The sequence below is a fragment of the Aspergillus viridinutans genome (genome assembly GCF_018404265.1).
Source record: "Aspergillus viridinutans IFM 47045 DNA, scaffold_6, whole genome shotgun sequence".
Taxonomy (NCBI): domain Eukaryota; kingdom Fungi; phylum Ascomycota; class Eurotiomycetes; order Eurotiales; family Aspergillaceae; genus Aspergillus; species Aspergillus viridinutans.
Window position 1 is genome coordinate 1,471,801 of NW_025091222.1, and position 20,017 is coordinate 1,491,817.

At 46.0% G+C, this 20,017-nt stretch overlaps 5 protein-coding genes and 1 non-coding gene across 6 annotated transcripts; 2 read left to right on the top strand and 4 right to left on the bottom strand.

Annotated features, from left to right (window-relative positions):
* Positions 1-2,724: 2,724 nt before the first annotated feature.
* kin28 (TFIIH complex serine/threonine-protein kinase subunit KIN28) lies at positions 2,725-4,011 on the bottom strand (the record flags this gene model as incomplete). Its single annotated transcript, XM_043271398.1, has 2 exons — positions 2,725-3,746; positions 3,819-4,011. 2 exons carry the CDS (start codon positions 4,009-4,011, stop codon positions 2,725-2,727), a joined length of 1,215 nt encoding a protein of 404 aa, XP_043127333.1.
* A 408-nt stretch (positions 4,012-4,419) lies between these two features.
* Aspvir_008225 (mitochondrial 37S ribosomal protein mS41) lies at positions 4,420-5,163 on the top strand (the record flags this gene model as incomplete). Its single annotated transcript, XM_043271399.1, has 1 exon — positions 4,420-5,163. The coding sequence occupies one exon, from the start codon at positions 4,420-4,422 to the stop codon at positions 5,161-5,163; it is 744 nt and encodes a 247-aa protein (XP_043127334.1).
* Positions 5,164-5,565: 402 nt separating this feature from the next.
* On the bottom strand, positions 5,566-7,300 carry Aspvir_008226 (cytochrome P450; the record flags this gene model as incomplete). Its single annotated transcript, XM_043271400.1, has 4 exons — positions 5,566-5,637; positions 5,692-6,750; positions 6,803-7,000; positions 7,055-7,300. 4 exons carry the CDS (start codon positions 7,298-7,300, stop codon positions 5,566-5,568), a joined length of 1,575 nt encoding a protein of 524 aa, XP_043127335.1.
* Positions 7,301-8,175: 875 nt separating this feature from the next.
* Aspvir_008227 (uncharacterized protein) lies at positions 8,176-10,466 on the bottom strand (the record flags this gene model as incomplete). The annotated part of the gene is made up of 6 exons (XM_043271401.1): positions 8,176-8,813; positions 8,865-8,881; positions 8,950-9,080; positions 9,192-9,784; positions 9,840-10,362; positions 10,425-10,466. 6 exons carry the CDS (start codon positions 10,464-10,466, stop codon positions 8,176-8,178), a joined length of 1,944 nt encoding a protein of 647 aa, XP_043127336.1.
* Positions 10,467-11,729: 1,263 nt separating this feature from the next.
* On the top strand, positions 11,730-18,264 carry stt4 (1-phosphatidylinositol 4-kinase STT4; the record flags this gene model as incomplete). The annotated part of the gene is made up of 11 exons (XM_043271402.1): positions 11,730-11,737; positions 11,794-11,980; positions 12,038-14,746; positions 14,797-14,905; positions 14,954-15,091; positions 15,144-15,510; positions 15,571-15,942; positions 16,000-16,249; positions 16,336-16,539; positions 16,616-16,903; positions 16,954-18,264. 11 exons carry the CDS (start codon positions 11,730-11,732, stop codon positions 18,262-18,264), a joined length of 5,943 nt encoding a protein of 1,980 aa, XP_043127337.1.
* Positions 18,265-18,688: 424 nt separating this feature from the next.
* Aspvir_008229 lies at positions 18,689-18,797 on the bottom strand. Its single transcript has one exon. It is a non-coding gene; the product is annotated as a tRNA-Pro (tRNA).
* Between the last annotated feature and the right edge of the window lie 1,220 nt (positions 18,798-20,017).

Consider the following 20,017-nt stretch of genomic DNA (forward strand, 5'->3'; position numbering starts at 1 on the left):
ATAGGAGATCGGGTATATGGAACATCATTATGGCGGCACAACAGGAAGGGCCCGGTTTATGCCTCGGATGAACTGTTCAGAAATGGGAACATGCGTTTTCCATACTAGATCAAAGCAAGACAAGCCCCACTGGCACCGACACTGTTCGTAGAAGGCCATTGGGAGGAACAGAGAATAAATGGATAGATAGAGGGAGAAATATAGGCTCGATACATACAAACTGAAGCCAGAGAACTTACGGTAATATGACGACCGTCTCCTATTTGCGATGTAGGCCTGTACGCCACCTCGAGTACTTGAGATGATACAGGATCTGGACCTTAACTGGGGCATTCAATAGTGGGTGAATCTGAAGCCTTCAGCAGCCAGAACCAAACAATGGGGCCTATATGGCTCTTCGACGTTGTTATGTTTCCAATTGATTCGCTCCAAGCAACTCCTCGGAGCGCCTTTCTTGTAGCGTTTCTGGGTATTATCGATGGAGACAGACGAGAAATGATCTCGTGTAATATCGACGAGCGAGCGCAAGAGAATGTACAGGCAGAGACGACGACTAGGATGAATAGCACTGTAAATACGTGTAGAAGAGCCAGGTGTTGGACTGAAGATGGTCAGGGCCGTCGTCCTCCATCCTTTTAGCTCGATTTTCTTAGTCGCGTCTAGTCTGGTAGACACGGACGGGTTAAAGGGAGAGCGGGACTGAATCTCCCCTTCCATATTGTCTAAGGAAGGACAGGGAGAAATCAGTTTTCCCAACTCCTACCTATCAACGACATGAATAATTCACAGTCGTGTTTATCTTAAATGAATGAATTACAACCTGGTATTGAGTGCTAATCTACGATGAAGTTACAATGATTATACTTCTACCCCATGGATTAGCACGCAATATATAAATTATTCTGCTTATAATACTGTCTGTATTATTACAGAAGGTGTGTTGGTGGACTACTTGATGAGTACTTGGTACTCGGTACTTGTGTTATCCCTATAAAGGATGAATAATTTTTTGTTGAGATGTCCAGGACCTGAAGTTGCTCTTAATAAGCGCGAGTGCTTCATAGTGATACTGTTATAGACCAGGTATTCAGTGGTCTTTACAGTAAAGTGGTCAGCATCTTGACTGGAGCCAAAACAGATCATCACAGAGTAAACAGATCAAAATATGGTACCTGAAGTTGAGGGGTACCTCGGGTGGATATGGTGCTTAGGTTATTAAGTGTACCTTAGTTAGGTTTAAGGTACCGTGCTTGATATGGGTCGTACCAGTCCAACAGGGGTAAATACATTATACATCCCCGTATTTTGCGTACCCAGGGAAGGTACCTACATGTAAGTCTAAGGTAGATACCCTTACCTTAAGGTAGGTTCCCTCCTGGACAGGCACTCCATACCAAGATATAACTTACCTTTATTATTGTACAGAAGTAACCTTCCAAGGGTTGAAGCTACCTTACAGCGAGATGACCTAGGTACATAAGGAAAGATTATTCAGATATGCATATGTTTGATTATGTCCTGATCCCGTGTTAATTTTTCCAGCTTCAAAAATGTGGTTGATAGTGTTTCCTAGTGCTACTAAGTACTTATGTAATGAGCATTATGGGCACCTTGAGTACCTGATACCTGCCTTAGCCCTACGAGCACCTTACATATAAATACATGAAACATACGGTATATCGATAGAATTATCTGTCTTACCTGGTAAAAATAAATGCCTACCTCTTGAGAGGTACATGGAAGTCATCCAGTGCTGACTTCTATGTTAAGATTAGATGACCTAATAACTCATTACCTCGACGTAAGGTCCTCTACGCAAGGCCCTCTACGCTCGACGCAATATATGTAACTAACGTTTAAAGTGACATATCAACCCGCATGATAGAAAGTTGCAGCAAAGTTCATATGATTCGTTCTTGTAGCCAGCCTAGGTACTCTCGGGGCGTTCAAAAGAGATAGTTAATATTATTGGCTCCATACCATTCATAAATCTCCATACTCTCCGACTGAAGGCTTGAAAAGCTAGATGCAGCATTACACTCTACATCCATGAATACAACACCGGAAGCTGTGCGCGAAACACCAAACAATCCATGTTAGAGGATCAATTACCCGTCTGGAGAATTGCGAGAAAGTGTATCGCTTCCAAAGTATCCACGAAGGGTCAGATACCTGTTTCCTATATATCGTATCGAGTCAATGCGTACCAACTGTTACTTGAGTCTGCTAGAACTTGGATTGAAAACGAAACAACCAGAATATCAAGTCGATTGAGAGCGCCATCAGGGGTGTGAGAAAGGTTGAGAAAGGTAGGGCGTACCCTGATCCTATCGCACTTCAAGGATGGCGAGTGTCTCTCACCATCCTGGAGTACCTCAAACAGCCACGAGGATGTCTCGAAGATGAGCTCCGGTGCGACATCAACTTCGATGTATTTGAGATTTATCGTACCCTAGGTAGGGTGATCCTTTATTGAAAGATTGTAGCGGCTCAACCGTCTTTAACTGCCAAAGTCATCCAAGGAGGGCAGGATCCATGATCTGCAAATTTGCTCAGGCACAGCGGTGACGTTCTCTCAAACTCAGACGCATCAAACACCGGGGTTTCAGCCGTGAATGAGATTAAAGATCGCCAATACGTAGATGTCGCTCTGGAATGAGAGCATGAGAGGGAGGGCTTGGTGCCAATTTCGAATGCGAGCATCAGATATAGAGTTCACTATATTTAACGCCTGACTGCCATGAAATCTAGCTGTCGAGCGGCATTCTTGAATGGACCGTCGTCCACCTCGCCACCCCGCCTTGAGAGATCGTCACCCATTTTCTTAGTTCCACCCGATTTACGAGGAAGATCCTCCTTAGCCGTCGGCCTTGGCTCCGTCGACCACCAGCCGTGCTGTAGAATTTGGTAAGCCGTGCTCCGCTTCCGTGGATCCAACGTGCACATCGACATAAGTAGATCTGCACCCACTGGACCTGCCGTGGGGAATTGCCGTAAGAAGAAATCACGACCCTGTAGGGGAACAGTGCTTTGCCTATCCGAGGGGATATAATTGGGCAACGTACTGACTCCCGGCCAATTCTCTTCGGAAGGCGTGCCGAATGCTTCACATATTTTCGAGATTTGATCAATGTCCGAATTTCCGGCAACAAACGGGACTCTCAGAAGAAGTTCAGCAAATACCATCCCCATGGACCATACATCAACGGCCCCAGAGTACTGCCGGGCACCATAAAGCAGTTCGGGCGGTCGATACCAACGGGTTATGACCTGATGTGTCATATTTAAATAGGGATCTGCAAACGATCTAGCCAAGCCGAAGTCAGCCAGCTTGACCTCACCATCACTGGCAATGAGAAGATTGTTGGGTTTGATGTCTCGATGTAGCACAAAGTTTTCGTGGCAAAACCAAACACCTCTAGCAAGCATTCCCATCCAAGCCTTGACATCTGCAACACCGTAGTGGATATTTTCATCCTTAATGAGCATCTCCAGATCGCCACGTGGTAAATATTCCAAAACCAGATTGAGATTCTGGTCTTTAGACGAGAATACGTCGTGGAGAGCTATTATATTGGGATGCGATAACTCTTGTAGATATTTCACTTCTCGAATGGCATCCATAGGAAGACCGTCCTTGTACTCAGTATTGACTTTGATTTTCTTGATCGCCACAAATGACGAGGGGTCGTTGCGAAGATGCCCAAGATATACGACGGCGTAGGTACCCTCACCCAGCTTCTTATCTGTATATTATATGTTAATGAAGGAAGCCGAAAAGGAAAATGGGAGAAAGGATCGAGAGACTGATACCGTACCTTTGACATATTTGTGCTGAATGTCTTCATTTAAGAGCTCTGTGAGTTCATGCTCAATATCTGATTGTAACGTAGGTGCACCTCCCTCTTCATTGACTGATTTTTGGGTAGAAACACCCCGCAATTTAATTGCTGCACTTGAAGATGACGCAGTAGCTGACGGTGACTGAGAAATTGAAGGTGAAAGTGCCATCGCTCAAATCTCTTCTGGTTTCATCCCGTAGTCTTCACAAACGGATCGTGAAGAGAGATGGCTTCGAACCTAGGACATCAAGACTTTGAAAGCAATACAAAACCTATAGACGAGAAGCCGAGACGTATTTGTGAGGAAACCGTTTGACGGAATCCTCTAAAGGATACATTGATAGAAGATATGGAGTACTAAGGCGCCATAGATAGTTGTGAATTCGGACTATTATTGATCCCGATGATCACTGTATAAGTTTGGGATCCCTAAATTTCCAGATGCCAAGAGAATCAGCAAAGAAAAAGAATTATCTGAGGGCAGTGTCCCTTTTCGAACCCTTCCAAAACCGTTCTCAACAATAAGTTGTCTCCAATTTTGCCAGTATAGACATTTAATATCTTGAACTCGCCTACCATGAAGCTGTGCAGTTCAAACCTGGGTACTTTGTCTTCGAGACTTATCAAACCATTCACTCTCACCATCCAATGCACTCGTTGCTTCCACAAGAATGCTGCCGCGCCCTCTGTTCCTTCTCCGACGCCATTCGTTCCCGACGTCCAGACCTTCCTTACCTTGATCGGTCGTGATATGAAAAAGCACGCCAGCAAACTGTCTTCTTGGGACAAGCTTTTCACCCTCAATTCCGCCGAACTCCGTGAAGTCGGCATCGAGCCTGCGCGCCAACGACGATATTTACTTCGCAAAAGAGAAAAGTTCAGGCAGGGTATTTACGGTCCTGGTGGTGATTTGGAGCATGTCGTCGATGGAGCGGCCCAATTGCGAGTAGTCGCAGTACCTGAGCCGGGCACCCACACAACCAGAGGTGAACGAGAGTCGAGCCCTCAGGATTCCTCGGCCAACTTATCACCCGGTATGAAGCGAATGATTGTAAATCTCCCACCAGATGCTACCGACTATGAGCATGAGCCCTCCAGACCCCTCAAGAAATATGCACATATGAAGATACACAGTGGCTCTTTGATTAGGGGACCCTTCCTGCAACCAATCAAGGGAACAAACGGCAGCGCCGCTCTGATCAAGGTCCAGGAAGGTATGTGGGAGGATAGGCTGGGACACAAAGTTGACGGTGGTGAAAGGAGACGCGCTGAGGTCCGCGCCAAAAAGAGGAGCGAGGAACGGAGGAAGGGCACGGCATAAGCTATTTTCCCTTTTATGTTGAATCTGTGGTGTCTCAGACGCAGTTCACGTATTTGTATATTACTCTCACCATCATGCCCTGTATTATCCAGCTTCAATCACAATGCTGGCCCTACGGCCGGTTTCTTTTCTCCAATGGGGCTTTACAATGTGTAAGGCAGGGACACGGGCGTGATTTATGTGGATCATCGACCTTAGCGACTTATAAAAACATTATTTATCCCTCATAATATGCTATGAAACAAATACAGTCTAGAACTTCAAAGTTGAACATCCGGTGATTAAATGCTGTACAAGTTCTGGAACCAACTGCCAAACGAGATGGCAGAATACCCAGAAGTGATAACGAAATTACCTACCATGCAATCATATCAAGAAGAGGCATTGATCGATTGATCACGATCAGGCTTTGGTAGCGGACTCGCGCTTTTCAAACTCCACAAAAGATCGGCCCAGTGGTTTGGAGAACAGAGACTGGTAGTATTAGTAAGAAGGATTTCGACGTTGAATTGGACAAGGATAACTCACGGAGTAATCTGTGTTGGGGATGCCATCGACACCTGGCAAATTGCGGAATTTGAATAACCGCACAAGTACAGCTGTGATTGTGCCAAGCTGAAGATATGCAAATTGCTCGCCAATGCACCTGTGCCGTCCAGCGCCAAAAGGGAGGTACGGACTATTGGTGCCCTTGTTAACTAACCCATAGCCATAATCAACTTTCTCATCGTCCTCAGCGCTTGCTGCAATGTTCTCATCCCAACGGTGGGGGTCCCATTCGATTGGATTTGGGAAATGCTCCTCAGACCTGGCAGTGACGCCTGGAGACGAGAGAACATTATGAGATGTCGGGATCACATATGAAGTACCATCCACAGCCATGGGATTCTTCACGGCTCGAATGATCGAGTGAATCGGTGCATGCAAGCGTAAAGTCTCCTTGATGACCTTGGCATGCAAATCCAGCTTCTGCAAATTGTCATACGTGAGTGGAGGCAAATCGGATCCGAGAACACGAATTTGCTCCTGATATAGCTCTTCCATTATATCAGGCCGCGTCGCAAGGCGCAGAACAATCCAGGCAGCAGTAGAAGAGGAAGAATGCTGACCCGCCATCAACAAGGCAATCATCATATGAGCGATTTCCTCATCGGGAACCGGTGTGCCGTTCTTGTAAACGCAGGACATGAGGTTCCAGACCATGTCTTCAGAATCCTTCTTGTTGCCAGTCTGACGGCGTGCTTTGATGATTTCCATATAGGTTTCGGTCAATTTGCGCTGCGCAGCATCCCTTTTGCGGTTGTGTGGCAAGGGGGCCCAGGGTAACATGAAGTTGATAGGAGCGAAGCCCATGTCAAGGTCATGGTACAACTGTGCGAATGTGGAATTGAATTTGCTTCGAACTTCTTTCCCTTGAAGCGAGCGCGAAGCAGTGTAAATGGTGATTTCAGCGATTGTTTTGCATACATCGAAGACGCCCTTGTGTCCCTGGAAGGCCGGAGAATTTTTGACAAAGCTCTCTACTTCATCCGTAATTAGGGGAACATAAGATCGGAGCGCATCAGAGGTGAGACCGTATTTGACGAACTAGGATTATTAGTCGCTGGATCCAAGGTGTGTTTTTGCCAAAGTCGCTTACCTTCTTCTGCTCCATAAGCTTAGCATTAGGACAGTCATACACGACATGTCGACCAAAAACAGGCGTAGTCAGTGGTGAATAGACCTMCTCAGCGCAAACATCTCGCAGCTTGCCGTTTAGAATGAATTCATTGCCCTTCGTACCAAGATACACCGTTGTCTTCTTGCCAAGGAGAACAAATGTGAAGATATCGCCATACTGCCGGGCAAAGAAAGTTAGCTAGACACATAATTTGGCTGCGACAATGCAAACCTTTGCGCGGCAGTCGAAAAAGAACTTGTATGGATCAATGCCATAACTGATGGTGCTGCCAATAAAGGGGAACCAGTGGAAGACCACTGGAGGCTCGTGAGGGTTTTTGAACAGAAGCTGCTGCAGGACATTGATAATGACAGATACAGCGAGTATGGACAGTAGTCCGACCCCAACAAGCGCCCATGTTGACCGAGTCGAGCAATGCTTGCAGATGCCGTCGAGAATAAATGCGATAAGACCCATCGCTGCAGCACAGTGTTCGAATTGATCAACCGAGTAACTGTCGCAGCGAATAAAGGAAAGTTGAGTGTCTCGCTTAGAGGCACCCTCCTAATCCTTGAACAGAAATGGACGAATTTTTGAGAGGCCTCAAGAACGCACGAACTGACAAACGAACCGAGAGTACAGGAATTGGGGAAGAGCAAATGAAGATGAGAAGGAAAAGGATAGGTATCTGCTGGTTGGCTTGTTTTTTTCTGGGCAAGTATCCAGTCACCGCCCATGGATCCCTTCTTATTCTTATTCACCCACCAGGAATGGATCATTAAACCCCTGGACTAACTGGCCCTAGTTGCGCTAGAACTAATCTGATTTGGCAAAGCAACCTATGGTAAGGTTCCTTGAATAATCACGCCACTTCAACGGAGCCGGGTGTCCTGAAACAATGATATCTCATGGTTGGATGTAATTTAGTACCACGTATCGCCAAGGATCCAAGGCATAGTGAAAGGCAAAAAGAGGGTGACTACAAGGTACTCTACATTTGTCTCTAGTTTAGCTTTGCTGGGACAGACGAAGATGCAACGGTATTGCCTGGTGGCCACAGGTAATCTACTAACTTCAAACAGTTAGATAGTAGGCAGTACTCATGATGCTGTGCAGCAGTCATTGTCCAATCTCCTTGGGGTAGCATCAACTGACGGGCGGACACACGACTGCTACAACTTAAATGAGCATATCAATACTGGTCATTGTGTGGCGCTTTTGATATCATTATTCTCGTACTCGAGGTTTTCAAGGGCTCTTGACCGTCAGGCGGCTGAACTGGGCGATCATCCCTTTGCAGCATCCCAACGTTAACAATGATGTGATTTTGATGTGAATAAGACGGCCTCTGATCACTTATAATGAGTTGTTGGGTCTTCCTCAAACAACACTGGGTCACCGCGCTCTCCAAGATTTACGAAATCCTTGGGAGCGCTATTCTCATCGGGCGGGGCCTCATTTTGATGGATAGTGTGGGCTGGCTGGTTGTGCATGCGCTTGCCAGCATTGTTCTTGAGGAAGACCTTCACAGGAGCACCGGATCCTTCCTTGTGTTCGCTGAAATGAGCGTCATTGATGCTGCTGAGCAATGTCCGCTCGCGCTCGACTTTGCGTTTTGAGAAGTCGAGCTTTCCCAGCGCACCCGTCAGCCCCTCCGTGCTATCGGAAACGCTCATGTATTTCCCGGTAAGCCAAGGATGTTCCAGACATTCATCCACCGTGATTCTTTTCTCAACATCAACTGTAAGCATCCTGTCTATCAGGTCCAAAGCTGGGTCGCCCACGGAATCCCAATACGGTGATGGATAATCAAATCGGCCCATTTTGATCTGCTGTGCCAATGTGAAGGGGTTCTCACGCGTGTAAAGCTCATCTGAGAAAGGGGGAAATCCGCAAAGGCATATGTATAGAACGACTCCCAATGACCAGATGTCCACAGCCTTGGTGTATCTTCGACGACGAGACTCCTGTAAGATCTCTGGAGCGACATCTAAAGAAAATCAGAACTGACGAAATCCCAAATGGCTGATATTTAACTTACAACTTGGTGTCCCACACCTATGAACAAAATGGATCAGTTATGGCAAAGGAGAAAACGGTCTGAATAAAGAGAAGGCAGCACATACAGAGTTGTGGTGAATGAATCTTCCCCGATGATCTTCGCAAGTCCAAAGTCACCAAGTTTCACAGTCAGCTTTTTGTCTGCTACAAGTATATTCTCGGGTTTAATGTCTCGATGGACGATGCCACGATCATGCTGTGTTTGAATCAGTCCAAGACTCCTTTTCCGTCAGGGGGTTGCCTCCCGTCTACAAAATGGATGGTTGAATGGTAGCGCAGGTTGCGATCGATGAAACAAAGAACTTACCAGGTATTTCAGACCCTCAAAGAGCTGAACGAAGATATGGCGGGTTTCTTCTTCGGAAAATTTTTGTCTGCTAACAATCAGATTAAAGAGCTCGCCCTCAGGTGCAAGCTCGAGAACGAGATAAACGCCGTCAGCTTCGTCGAAGGTATCCTTCAAGCACAGAAGATTCGGGTGATTGACCCCCATTAAGAGGCCAATCTCTTGCTGCAAGGACTCAGTCTGAGACTTCTGAGAATCGCCAGGACGTCTCTCAAACACTTTGACGGCATATCGAGTGCCAGTCGCACGTTCTACACATAAGTAAACGGTTGCAAAATGACCTTTTCCGAGCTGCTGAAGCAACCGATACTGCTGGCGGAAACCGTTCGTGTCTCTCGTCCGGGGATATCTAAAAACGAATCGCGCTTCATCCAGGATGGTGATTTCATCGCCATCTTCAAGCTCGCGATACTTGTTTCGCCCGATAATGGCATCATTTACAAAGGTGCCATTGCTGGACAGATCTTCCACAATTGCGACAGAATCGCCGTTCTTGTTTTCGCTGAATATTAGGAAATGTCGATTGGATATTGTGGGAATATTAATAACCAGGTCTGGATGCCGTTAGAATCTTCAGGAAAGGAGCAATAGCCGACTGTAAACACCCACCGCACTCTGGATGACGACCGACCAGATAACCCCCAGGAGGTCGATTAAGTCTCTGTCTGCTGACTGGACTTTTGTCTTGAGAGTGCTGGGATTCTTTGCTCGGCTGAGTCTTTGAGTCACCGTTCTTGCGAGTATCGCAGCTATGGCGCTTTCTCAACACAAGCGCATCTCGAACTTTGTCATCAAGAGGAATCAGATAACCCCAAACTCCCTCTGCTGCTTCATCCTCGACTTCATCGGCGAATGCCCTGGGTGGATAAACGAATTGTGAAAGAGCTTGAGTGTCACCAGGAGGAGATGAACAAGCCTTGAGTTGCTCGACACTCGATATAGCTTGGCTAGGACTGTCCGGTGGAGTAGCGGTGACTTCATTCCGAACATCCGTAGCGGTCGAGTCTAGTTTAGTCAACGGGGTGGGCAAGTACGTTTGGTTGACCGGGGTCGCTTGCGACTGGTTCTTAGATGTAATCCTCTCGGAGCGTCGAGGCTTCTTTAGATCTTGTTGATCGCCATCTGTGTTGACCTAGAAGAACTCGCTTTTAGCATTGAACGAAGGAGAAGGGAGGGTGCACAGAAGATACATACCCTGCTACGTTTGAGAGAACTCTGTTCGTTCTGAGGTGCCATCATTCATTGATTTGCATGCCTCGACAGACCTCAGATTGATTCAAATACCGGCACTTTGGGAGCCTTCGAAAGACAAAGGATAGGCGGATCCAGCTTTTGACCGACCGCGTATCCGAGGCGATGCACGGCGTTCAGTGTCACGCAGGCGTAGAACCTATCTCATTTTTGCATGACTGAGAATTGGAGAGATAAATTTTTTGAGACAATGCTCTGATAACTCCTTGGAGTCAAGGTCGAAGGTGAGGATCACGGGTCCGAGAGAGCAGTTAACTTAAGCGGTCAAGTCTAGACCCGGAGACTGGTCTTGATACCAGATTAGCTTGGATGCGGCAATAGTACCTTGAATTGCTGGACGAAATGCCAATTCAAGAAGGGTATCATCAGGTGTCTAGGTATATTCTAGTAGCTAGTATTTTGATCTGTACTCCTCCAGTAGAAAGGATGGTACTTTTGTACCTTGGTACCCTTACCTAGGGATACGTGAACGCGACCCACTAAAATGTACCTCAACTGAAACAAATAGTCACAGTACGGAGAAATGTGCCTGCCTACCTAGTAGTATGGAGGTGAATCTTAGGTTCTCAAAAACTCAGACGGTAGATACTTTACTACCTTACCCTCAGCAGTTGTGCAGTGTGTGCCCACTGCCTTCCTAATAGAGATACTCTGAGATTGTAGCAAATCATGATTATATGCTCGATCCCTCTGCTTCCTTGTTCTTGATGTTTGAGCAGACCGCCTTTTTAAATCCTTGTTCATCAGGTTCATGAGGCTAAAAATGGGCCTTTCAGCATCAAATCAATTTCCTCCTCCCTATGTAGTCTATCAAGTCCTGCAGATTTACTATCGTCAGAATTATCCTCCAGGCTTCTCTATTTACCCATGCACGTGTGCTGTCTACGGGCTTGTGATGCTCCTATTGAGAGCCGAGTCCCGAGCTCCGTTCTTGCTCCCGTATTTGAATGTAAGATACACAATAATTACGTATATATTGTCTCCGCATGGGGTAACGACTTTACAAAGATAAGGTCTGCAGTACCTAACGTAGGTACCTATTTTAGACTTTCAGTATCAAGTTCCCTATCATTCCCTTGGAGCTACATTGTCTTGAGTTAAGGTACATGTACCTACCTAGGTAGCCATTTGACTGCAAACACCATCAAAAGCAACAACCGCTGCTGCACACCAAAGTGTCGTTCCTCTCAAATTAGATGACATCTGTTTTCCAGAGAGTAGACATCCAAGTAGAGGCAACCTCTGACAATGGACTGGTAAGAAATATCGACCACTTTCCACTTTAAGATCAGCGACACTGACCTTACAGCAGCTTCTTCACAAACATCAGACGCCGTGCCCTGGACAAACTTGCAACTTTATCCGTCACAGAAGCAGGCTGCGATAACCTGTCGGACGTCACGCGGCTCTCTCAACGATGTCCGCACACATCGAGTCGTTCGAACGTCTCGCCAGATGGTGTCGTAAACAATAAGAGAACGATCTCCCAATTGCCGATGGTATGCGATTTGAGTTTGTTCGTGACTGAAAACACAACTCAGAACTGATTCACGAAGGATTCTAGAGAATTGGATGTACTTCTCGCTTTATGCGATGCTGCGCCTTCGGTTACCAAATTTGATCACGCTTCGAAATTGGTGTCGCAACTGTTCCCCTACCTACCCGAGTCTCATAGCCAGTGCTTTCGGCCGTCCCCTTTCCTGAATGACATGAAGCCCTCACCTTGGGAGACGCTCACTCACAAACTGACATCGTCACTGCTCTCACTGGGCTCCAATTTTCCTCCGTTACGCTCAGCCACTCTCAGCGCTGTCAACGAGTACCTATATAGCTGTGTGGATGCTATTGATGCCATTACACCTCTTCAGCGCTACGATTCTGCAGGCGACAAATACGGGGCTGTTCAAGAGCACAAGCGTATTCTATCACTCGCCGTTTCTCTTGTTGGATTTTTAGAAGCATCGGCACAGTTTCCTTCACTTTGGTCTGCCAGCGAAAAACTGCAGATTGTTGAGCACGTACGATCCATGTTGTCTGAAAGCTTCATGGTTGCAATTGAGACCGCCTCATCCACTGTCCGAAATGCGAGCATGGCTGATCCTACATTGAGGGACTGGAGAAGGTACACCCGACAATATGCTGCAAACAGACGTCCTCTAGGCGCTATGCTTCTGCAACAAGGGTTCATGCGTTTCGTCAAATCATGCGCTACTTCCCTTGTGGGAGCTCAAAATTTGTCTGATGAAGAGCTTCTCGACGACTACATGAATGGGGTTGGGATTGCCAGGAGTAGCGATGACGCTGAAATCACCCTCATTGATCGTATAACAGAGATAATTGCTGACGAAATTCAACTCCTTGAGGATGGTTCCGATTATCTTCAACTGGGTTCACCCTGGCAAAAACAGCTCACCTTTTCTGTGAAAGCGTTTGCTCTTATTGGATACTTGAACTGCGTCATATTGAGTGGAAATGCTGCTAATAGTGGGGCCTTTCTATCCTGGTTGGAGGACACACTGGCAGACCCCAACCAGATGGCAAGTCTCGAGCTTGCAACGGCCACCCTGAAAAGCATAGCTATCATCTCAAGGATGTCTCTGGCCAGTGCATCCTCTGGAAGCCGCTCTCTTCTGAGGTTCATTATCGAAGGGCGCGTGCTAGGAGAATATACTGGCTCTGTTGCTGGAAAGTGTCTGGCTCAAGTACTTGGCATTCTGTCTCAAGATGCCGTCATAACGACTCTCTACTCGCTCGGGAACGCTTTGAGCCCTGGCTCAGGCACTGACAAATATTATCATAATCAGCTCTTGAATGAGAATGCTGGGCAACCCGACAGTGTTTCTTCCGTTCCACCACCAATTGGCAATGGTAGTACGGTCTCCATTTCAGCCACTGGTGACCATGATAATGCAACGTGCAGAAACATTCTCCGTGCTATTGTGACAATTGCCACCAGCTCTAATGATGAGAAAATTAGTGCGCTAGCTCAGTCAATGCTTTTACAGAAGATTGGCAAAGTCAACATTGCAGTGGATGCTCTCATCATCAGAGAAACTGCCTCCCTCTCCCTGAGCACAGGACAGGCGGAGTTTCAACTCCTCCTCAAATTCTATGACCGTGCTTATCAAGACAGTATCGCCCGGAATTTTAGTGATGTCGCAAATGCAGTCAAGGGTGCAATGACATACATATCTCTCGCGCTGAGAAGGGATTCCCCGCTTTTTCGGGTCTATTTGATTCATCTCTTGGAATGTATTGTGAATAAAGGCGATGCAGTAAGTGAAAGCGAGCGGCAAAAGGAGGTTATTCTAGCACCAGAGGCCATCAGTTTTCTTCTCAGACCTCTGGCTCTCCTCATCTCATCAGACGAAGAGGGAACTGGGACACAACAGACGGATGTGATTTTTGACGAAGACATCACTGCCCTGTTTCGTGATGCTTGGTTTAATATCTCTGTTCATGGAATCTCGACTCAGTCAGCTGTTACTCAAAGTCATATTCGAGAATTACGCTTGCTGGCAAAGCACTCTCCGCCCCTGATCGCCGAGAATCGCATAGAGATGCTCGAGAGTGACGTGGAGCTGAACACGATCCTTAGACGCGGAATGAGCCCCCAACGGTTGATAGAGCTCAAGAGAATTCTTATGGCCGAGCTTCCTGATTGCGAATCCGGGATTAAACATCTGAATTATCCAAAAGTGGTCTTCCTCAACGCTTCTTTGTTGGTTGAGAGCCTCCGTGCGTCGTTAGGAAATTGCACTAAAGTTCTCAGTTATTTCCGCGACCCAGCCTTGACTACAGCTGACATGGCCAGTTGCATGAGCTCCATTGCAGATAAAGTCGTGGCTGACTACCTGTCCCTGACCCTATCTGCGAACGATGAGAATTTCTCTGTTCCATACTTGTCGAAGGAATTGGCTCAATTCTTCATGGCTTGCTGTCATCGTATAGAACGAGTGCAGAGCGTCGCCGTGCTTTGCGCCGATAAGATCATTAGAGAATGCCCATCGGCTCTCTGTGATAAACATTCCCTTTTCGCTCTTCTTGAATTGCTGACTGTAATGTGGCTGTCGTGTCTTGAGGAAGAGCTCGATGAGTTCGAGTGGAAGGCTTCCTGTGCATCACCAATGGGAATTGTGAAGGTTGATCTTGCCGACAACTACAATGCCAGGAAGAGAACTCTGAATACACTACTTGAGCGAGCTAAAGCGTGGGTAGCAGCGGTTATAGATATTGCACCTCTGGATGTGAAAGGCCTTCTCCAGGCGAGTACTTTTAGGAAGGCTTTTAGGATTGATGGCTGACCAGAAGGTAGACATACCTGTCCATTTCCAACGACACCGTTGACGGCAGCCACATTTCGTTGGGTCGTTCATTCGCTCTGGATATGGGCTCCACAATTCCCCGAAGCGATCAGCGACTCGGTAAGCTCTTGTTTCTGCACTGGCCGTAATGTCCTAACAGGTTCCTAGGGTGTATTCAGAGCTCCGGGATTAGCAAGGTCAACGTTGCCTCTGACTTTATTGCTCAATACACCATCCGCCAGCAGTACCGGGCCCCAAACCTGCTCGTGGCGAAATATTTGGAACAGGGATCCGAAGAAAACAATGGTTTGTCCGCCGTCTTGTCCCACGTTTCTGCAATTGACCTGGACATATATAGGCGAAGACTGTAGAAAGATCGCACGGAGCCTTTTGGAATCCAGCGAGCATGTCAAGAAAATGCTGCATCGTCTCCACAATCAGCTCAAGGCGGGAAATAGTGTTGTCATTTCTGAATTCAGAGATACGCTGCGAAGAGCTGCTGCTGTTTTGTGTGGCTCAGACTACTTTCAGCCCTCAGTTCTTCACTACCTGATCATTTGCCCATTTCAACTGTTCTCAGAGGAGTCGATGAACGTTGGTGTTGCACTGTGGCTCGGAGCGATACATGAGAATCCAAAGCTTGGACCGAGGATCCTCGCAGAAGTGATAGAAGCTTGGGAGGAGACTATTCAGCGCAGGGAGGGTTTGTTCGACCTTTCTTTCGAGTGAGTATACTATCCTTCACATTTAGAATCCGGGGTATTGATGAAGTTGCGACTATTCAGCTACGTTGACCCGATGTATACGAAGATTGAGCTTCTTCCTAGTGACAAAGCTCTATTGTTGAAGAAGCAGCAGAAGGCTCAGGCCACTCTCGCGCCGCATCTTATTGCCCTTCGTTTTTTCGAGAGCCATTTTAATGCCGTTCGATTAAACAGCTCCCAAAACCGCCGGCTATTCGGTCGTCTTATTGATAGGACGACTGTCGGGCTTCTGCAAACAAGAGGCCACCCCTTGGCTAGAGAGTTGCATTTCCGTATTGTTCTCTTTGGTTTAAGGGTTATACAAGATTCTTATCAACCAGAAAAGGTTGCTTTGTGGAAGCTCAGCGATCAAATATTGTCTGCTGCGCTCGATTGGTTCAAGCATCCGCCGAGGTTTGCCTACCTTTTCCATAATGTCGGAGACGAGTGCTTACTCTATACTTCAATCAGGTGGTCCTTTGGGGGCAACAGGTTGCAGGTCAAAGCCGAAGACCAAATACTTGAAGACGTTAGCCGTGCTTTACGTCGACTTTCGACTGTGCCCTCTCACGCACGAGGCAACTTCAAGCCGCTGCAAGCCAAGCATGATCTTCTTCAGCTGCTCATAGACCATGAGAGATCTCGTCTAAGAGTCTGGCTATTTCCTTTAGAAGGGGATCGAAAGCATTTCCAGATATCTGGAAACAGAAACTCTGCAGAGGTTCGTCAATCAATTGTTCGTTATGTGCTAGTAGCTAGCAGTTCATGCCCTTGCATTATGTTACAAGGGATCTAATGCCTGCTTAGGAAGCTATTCATTTTCTGCGGCTTGCCTGGGCTGAGAGTCCGGGCCTAGCGATCCAACTTTCGTCGCGCTACTCGTCCCCAAAGATGAAGAATGATATACGTTGGTTACTGCTCAATTTCCCTGAGAAGGCTTTGGACGAGCCGAGCAGTCTCGAGGTCATGCTGGGTGCAGCACTGCCTTCGGATGTCTCTTTTCAGTTGAAGGTCCGTTTGTCCACTCTTCAATCGTCAAAGACCCAGCAACCAAAGAAAAAGAAGGAGATGGAGCTGACAATACCAGTATTTGTTATATTGGGCAGCAGTCAATCCCACGGAAGCTTTGACTTATTTCTTACCAGCATATGGCAATCATCCATTTGTTCTACAATACGCCATGAGAGCATTGGAAAGCCACCCCATAGACGTTCGTTTCTACTTTGTCCCACAGCTCGTTCAGGGTTTGCGGTACGATGCACTGGGCTATGTAGAGCGTTACATCCTCGAGACAGCCAAACAATCGCAATTGTTTGCCCATCAAGTGATTTGGAACATGAAAGCCAACTCTTATAAGGACGAAGACTCCCAGATTGTGCGTTATGATACCTCGTGGGCGGACAATTGACTAACATCCAATGACAGCCCGACCCGCTCAAGCCGACTCTTGACCGTTTCACGGACACTCTCATTTCTAGCTTCAGCGACGAGGAACGTGATTTTTATGAAAGGGAGTTTTCTTTCTTCAACGACATCACGGGTATATCAGGAAAGCTTCGGCCATATATCAAGAAAAGTAAACCCGAGAAGAAGGCGAAGATCGAGGAAGAACTTCGAAAAATTAAGGTCGAGATTGGTGTATACCTCCCGAGCAATCCTGATGGAGTCGTTGTTGGAATCGACCGAAAATCTGGTAAACCACTACAGAGCCACGCAAAGGCTCCGTACATGGCAACATTTCGGATTCAAAAAACAAGGGCCCCTGGGGATGAACGGGATTCCCAGGGCCAATCCCGCCCGTGTACTGCTGGCCATGATGACTCGACGAAGACCTTCTCGGCGCCTCTGCATTCTCCTTCATCCCAAGAGACCTACGAAGTTTGGCAGTCGGCTATCTTCAAGGTTGGTGATGACTGTCGCCAGGACATGCTGGCTTTGCAGATGATCGCGGCTTTTCGCAGCATCTTTGCCAGTGCAGGGCTTGACGTTTGGGTATTTCCCTACAGAGTGACTTCGACGGCTCCTGGCTGCGGAGTAATTGATGTTCTTCCCAACTCCATCTCTCGTGATATGCTAGGTCGTGAAGCAGTAAATGGTCTTTACGACTACTTCATTTCCAAGTACGGTGGGGAGCATTCCATGCGTTTCCAGGAAGCGCGAACGAATTTTGTGAAGAGTATGGCTGCTTATTCAGTCATTTCTTACCTTTTGCAGTTCAAAGATCGGCATAACGGTAACATTATGATCGATGATGCAGGCCATATCATACACATTGACTTTGGCTTCTGCTTTGACATTGCTCCAGGTGGTGTACGTTTTGAGCGCGCACCTTTCAAGCTCACATCCGAGATGGTGGCTGTCATGAGTGGTACTTCACATCCACATGTCCATTCACATGGTGGCTCGAACGGCGGGCTCGGCTTACCTGGAGGGCACTCCAACAACCCAACTTCTACACAGCCGTACCGGTGGTTCGAATCCTTGGTAATAAAGGCATTCCTGGCATCCCGTCCCTTTTGCACCAAGCTCTCTCATATTGTGTCTTTGATGCTTGATAGCGGCCTGCCGTGCTTCAAACCTGATACGCTCAAGAACTTCCGTGACAGGTTTGTGCTAGAGAAGAATGAGAGGGAGGCAGCCGAGTACATGCGGGAACTCATTCGCAAGTCCTACATGAGCGTTTCAACAAAGGGATATGATCAGTTCCAATTATTGACAAACGGAATACCTTACTGATCAGACTTTCTGTTTCTCTGTTACATAACCATTTGCTTAACTGTATACTGAGGACTATTCTCGGCAGCTCGGAACGGAATCTGTCATTCGAATTACCTTTACAACCGTTGTCGATAGTGAAGCCTTCCCGGCCAGTGCCTTCTCGACAAATGTGAATGGAGTCTGTCATTAAGTTGGGTGGCAAAGTTCAAGTGATATCTACTTGTTTGGAGTGCATTTTTGATGAGGTTAGGGTCCACCTCAACATCAACTTTCTAAGTTCCTTCCTTATCATCGTAAGAGCGTGGTCGAATGCCACCCTTGTTATATTTGACATTTTTGATATAAGTATTGTTTGTCTTCATTTGGACTAGAGTATATATAGTTCATTTTTATTGAACGTGACTGACCAAGGCCTCTATATAGAGGGGCCACAAAAAAGAAATGACAAGAGTGGGATTCGACCACGCCATCATACGATGATGAGGAACTTGGAAAGTTGATATTAAGGTAGACCCTAACCTCACGCCTTGGACCAACTCGGCCATCTTGCCCAACTACGCCGAAGTCAGCCGGCATTTGACTATAAGTTCAGGACAATTTCAGAAGACCTAATGGCCAGCCAGCAGACACGTCCGAAACCGGTAAAGCTACCTTGTGGACCTGCGCCTTCGCATGCGATCCAGACATACTCAGTTTACCTTTCCGCTGGAACCCAGCTTCATTACAAGTCCATATTATCAACCTTTCGAGTTGACATCACAATTAGCACGGATACCTTCTGACTCTTAAGGACGTTCTGCATCTAGAGTGTGAGGGCGGCGTCAGAAGGATGTTACGGCATTGGATGCTGTGCTGAATCATCGCCAATTCCTAGGCTCTGAGTGAGGAATAGCTAAAAGAGCGCAAAATAAACGAGGGGCTAAACAGCATATGAAAGCTTCTCGAATGAGAAAGATTCCCCTCAATGTCCTCTCGGGTCATGCTGTCATTGACCCCTGCCCCGTGAGATCCCCAGGTTGCAAGTTACTTGCCTGGGATGGCCAACAAGACCTGTCTTTGACTACTTAGGTGCCCACATTTGGTGTTAACTTAAGGTTGTGACTTGTTTTCACTGGTTATGACTAATTTATATTAGTAAGATAGCATAAATAATAGTTATTTAGTAGACTAAGACTAGATTAGGTTAAATAAGAAATATACTACTCTTATAACTTAATAAAACTTTAGTCTTCTTCTTATTTTAATATTATTCTATAACTATATTAATACTATTTTAGATTCTTTAATATCTTAAATAAAAATAATATTAATACTATAAGATAACCATAATCTATAGTAGTAGGATTATTTATAATCTAAAAGAAAGGTAAAGTAAAAGAAAAATAAAGATAAAATAAAAGAAAAGTAAATAAAAATTATAGTTAAGAATAATATAAAGATATTATTATTTAGTTTATTCTCTTATTATTATCTTAATTTATTCTTCTTATTTATTAATCTTAATTCTATTTACTCTACTTATTAATTCTATTTACTCTACTTATTAATTCTTACTATTTACTAACCTTAACTATATTTATTCTGCTTATTAATAGTAGTAAATATTAAGAATTAAGTATAAATCTATATATAGCCTTATCTTCTAATTATAATATTACTATCTTTATCTTTTCTTCTTATATCTATCTTTCTTTTTATATCTATCTTTCTTTTTATATCTATCTTTCTTTTTATATCTATCTTTCTTTTTATATCTATCTTTCTTTTTATA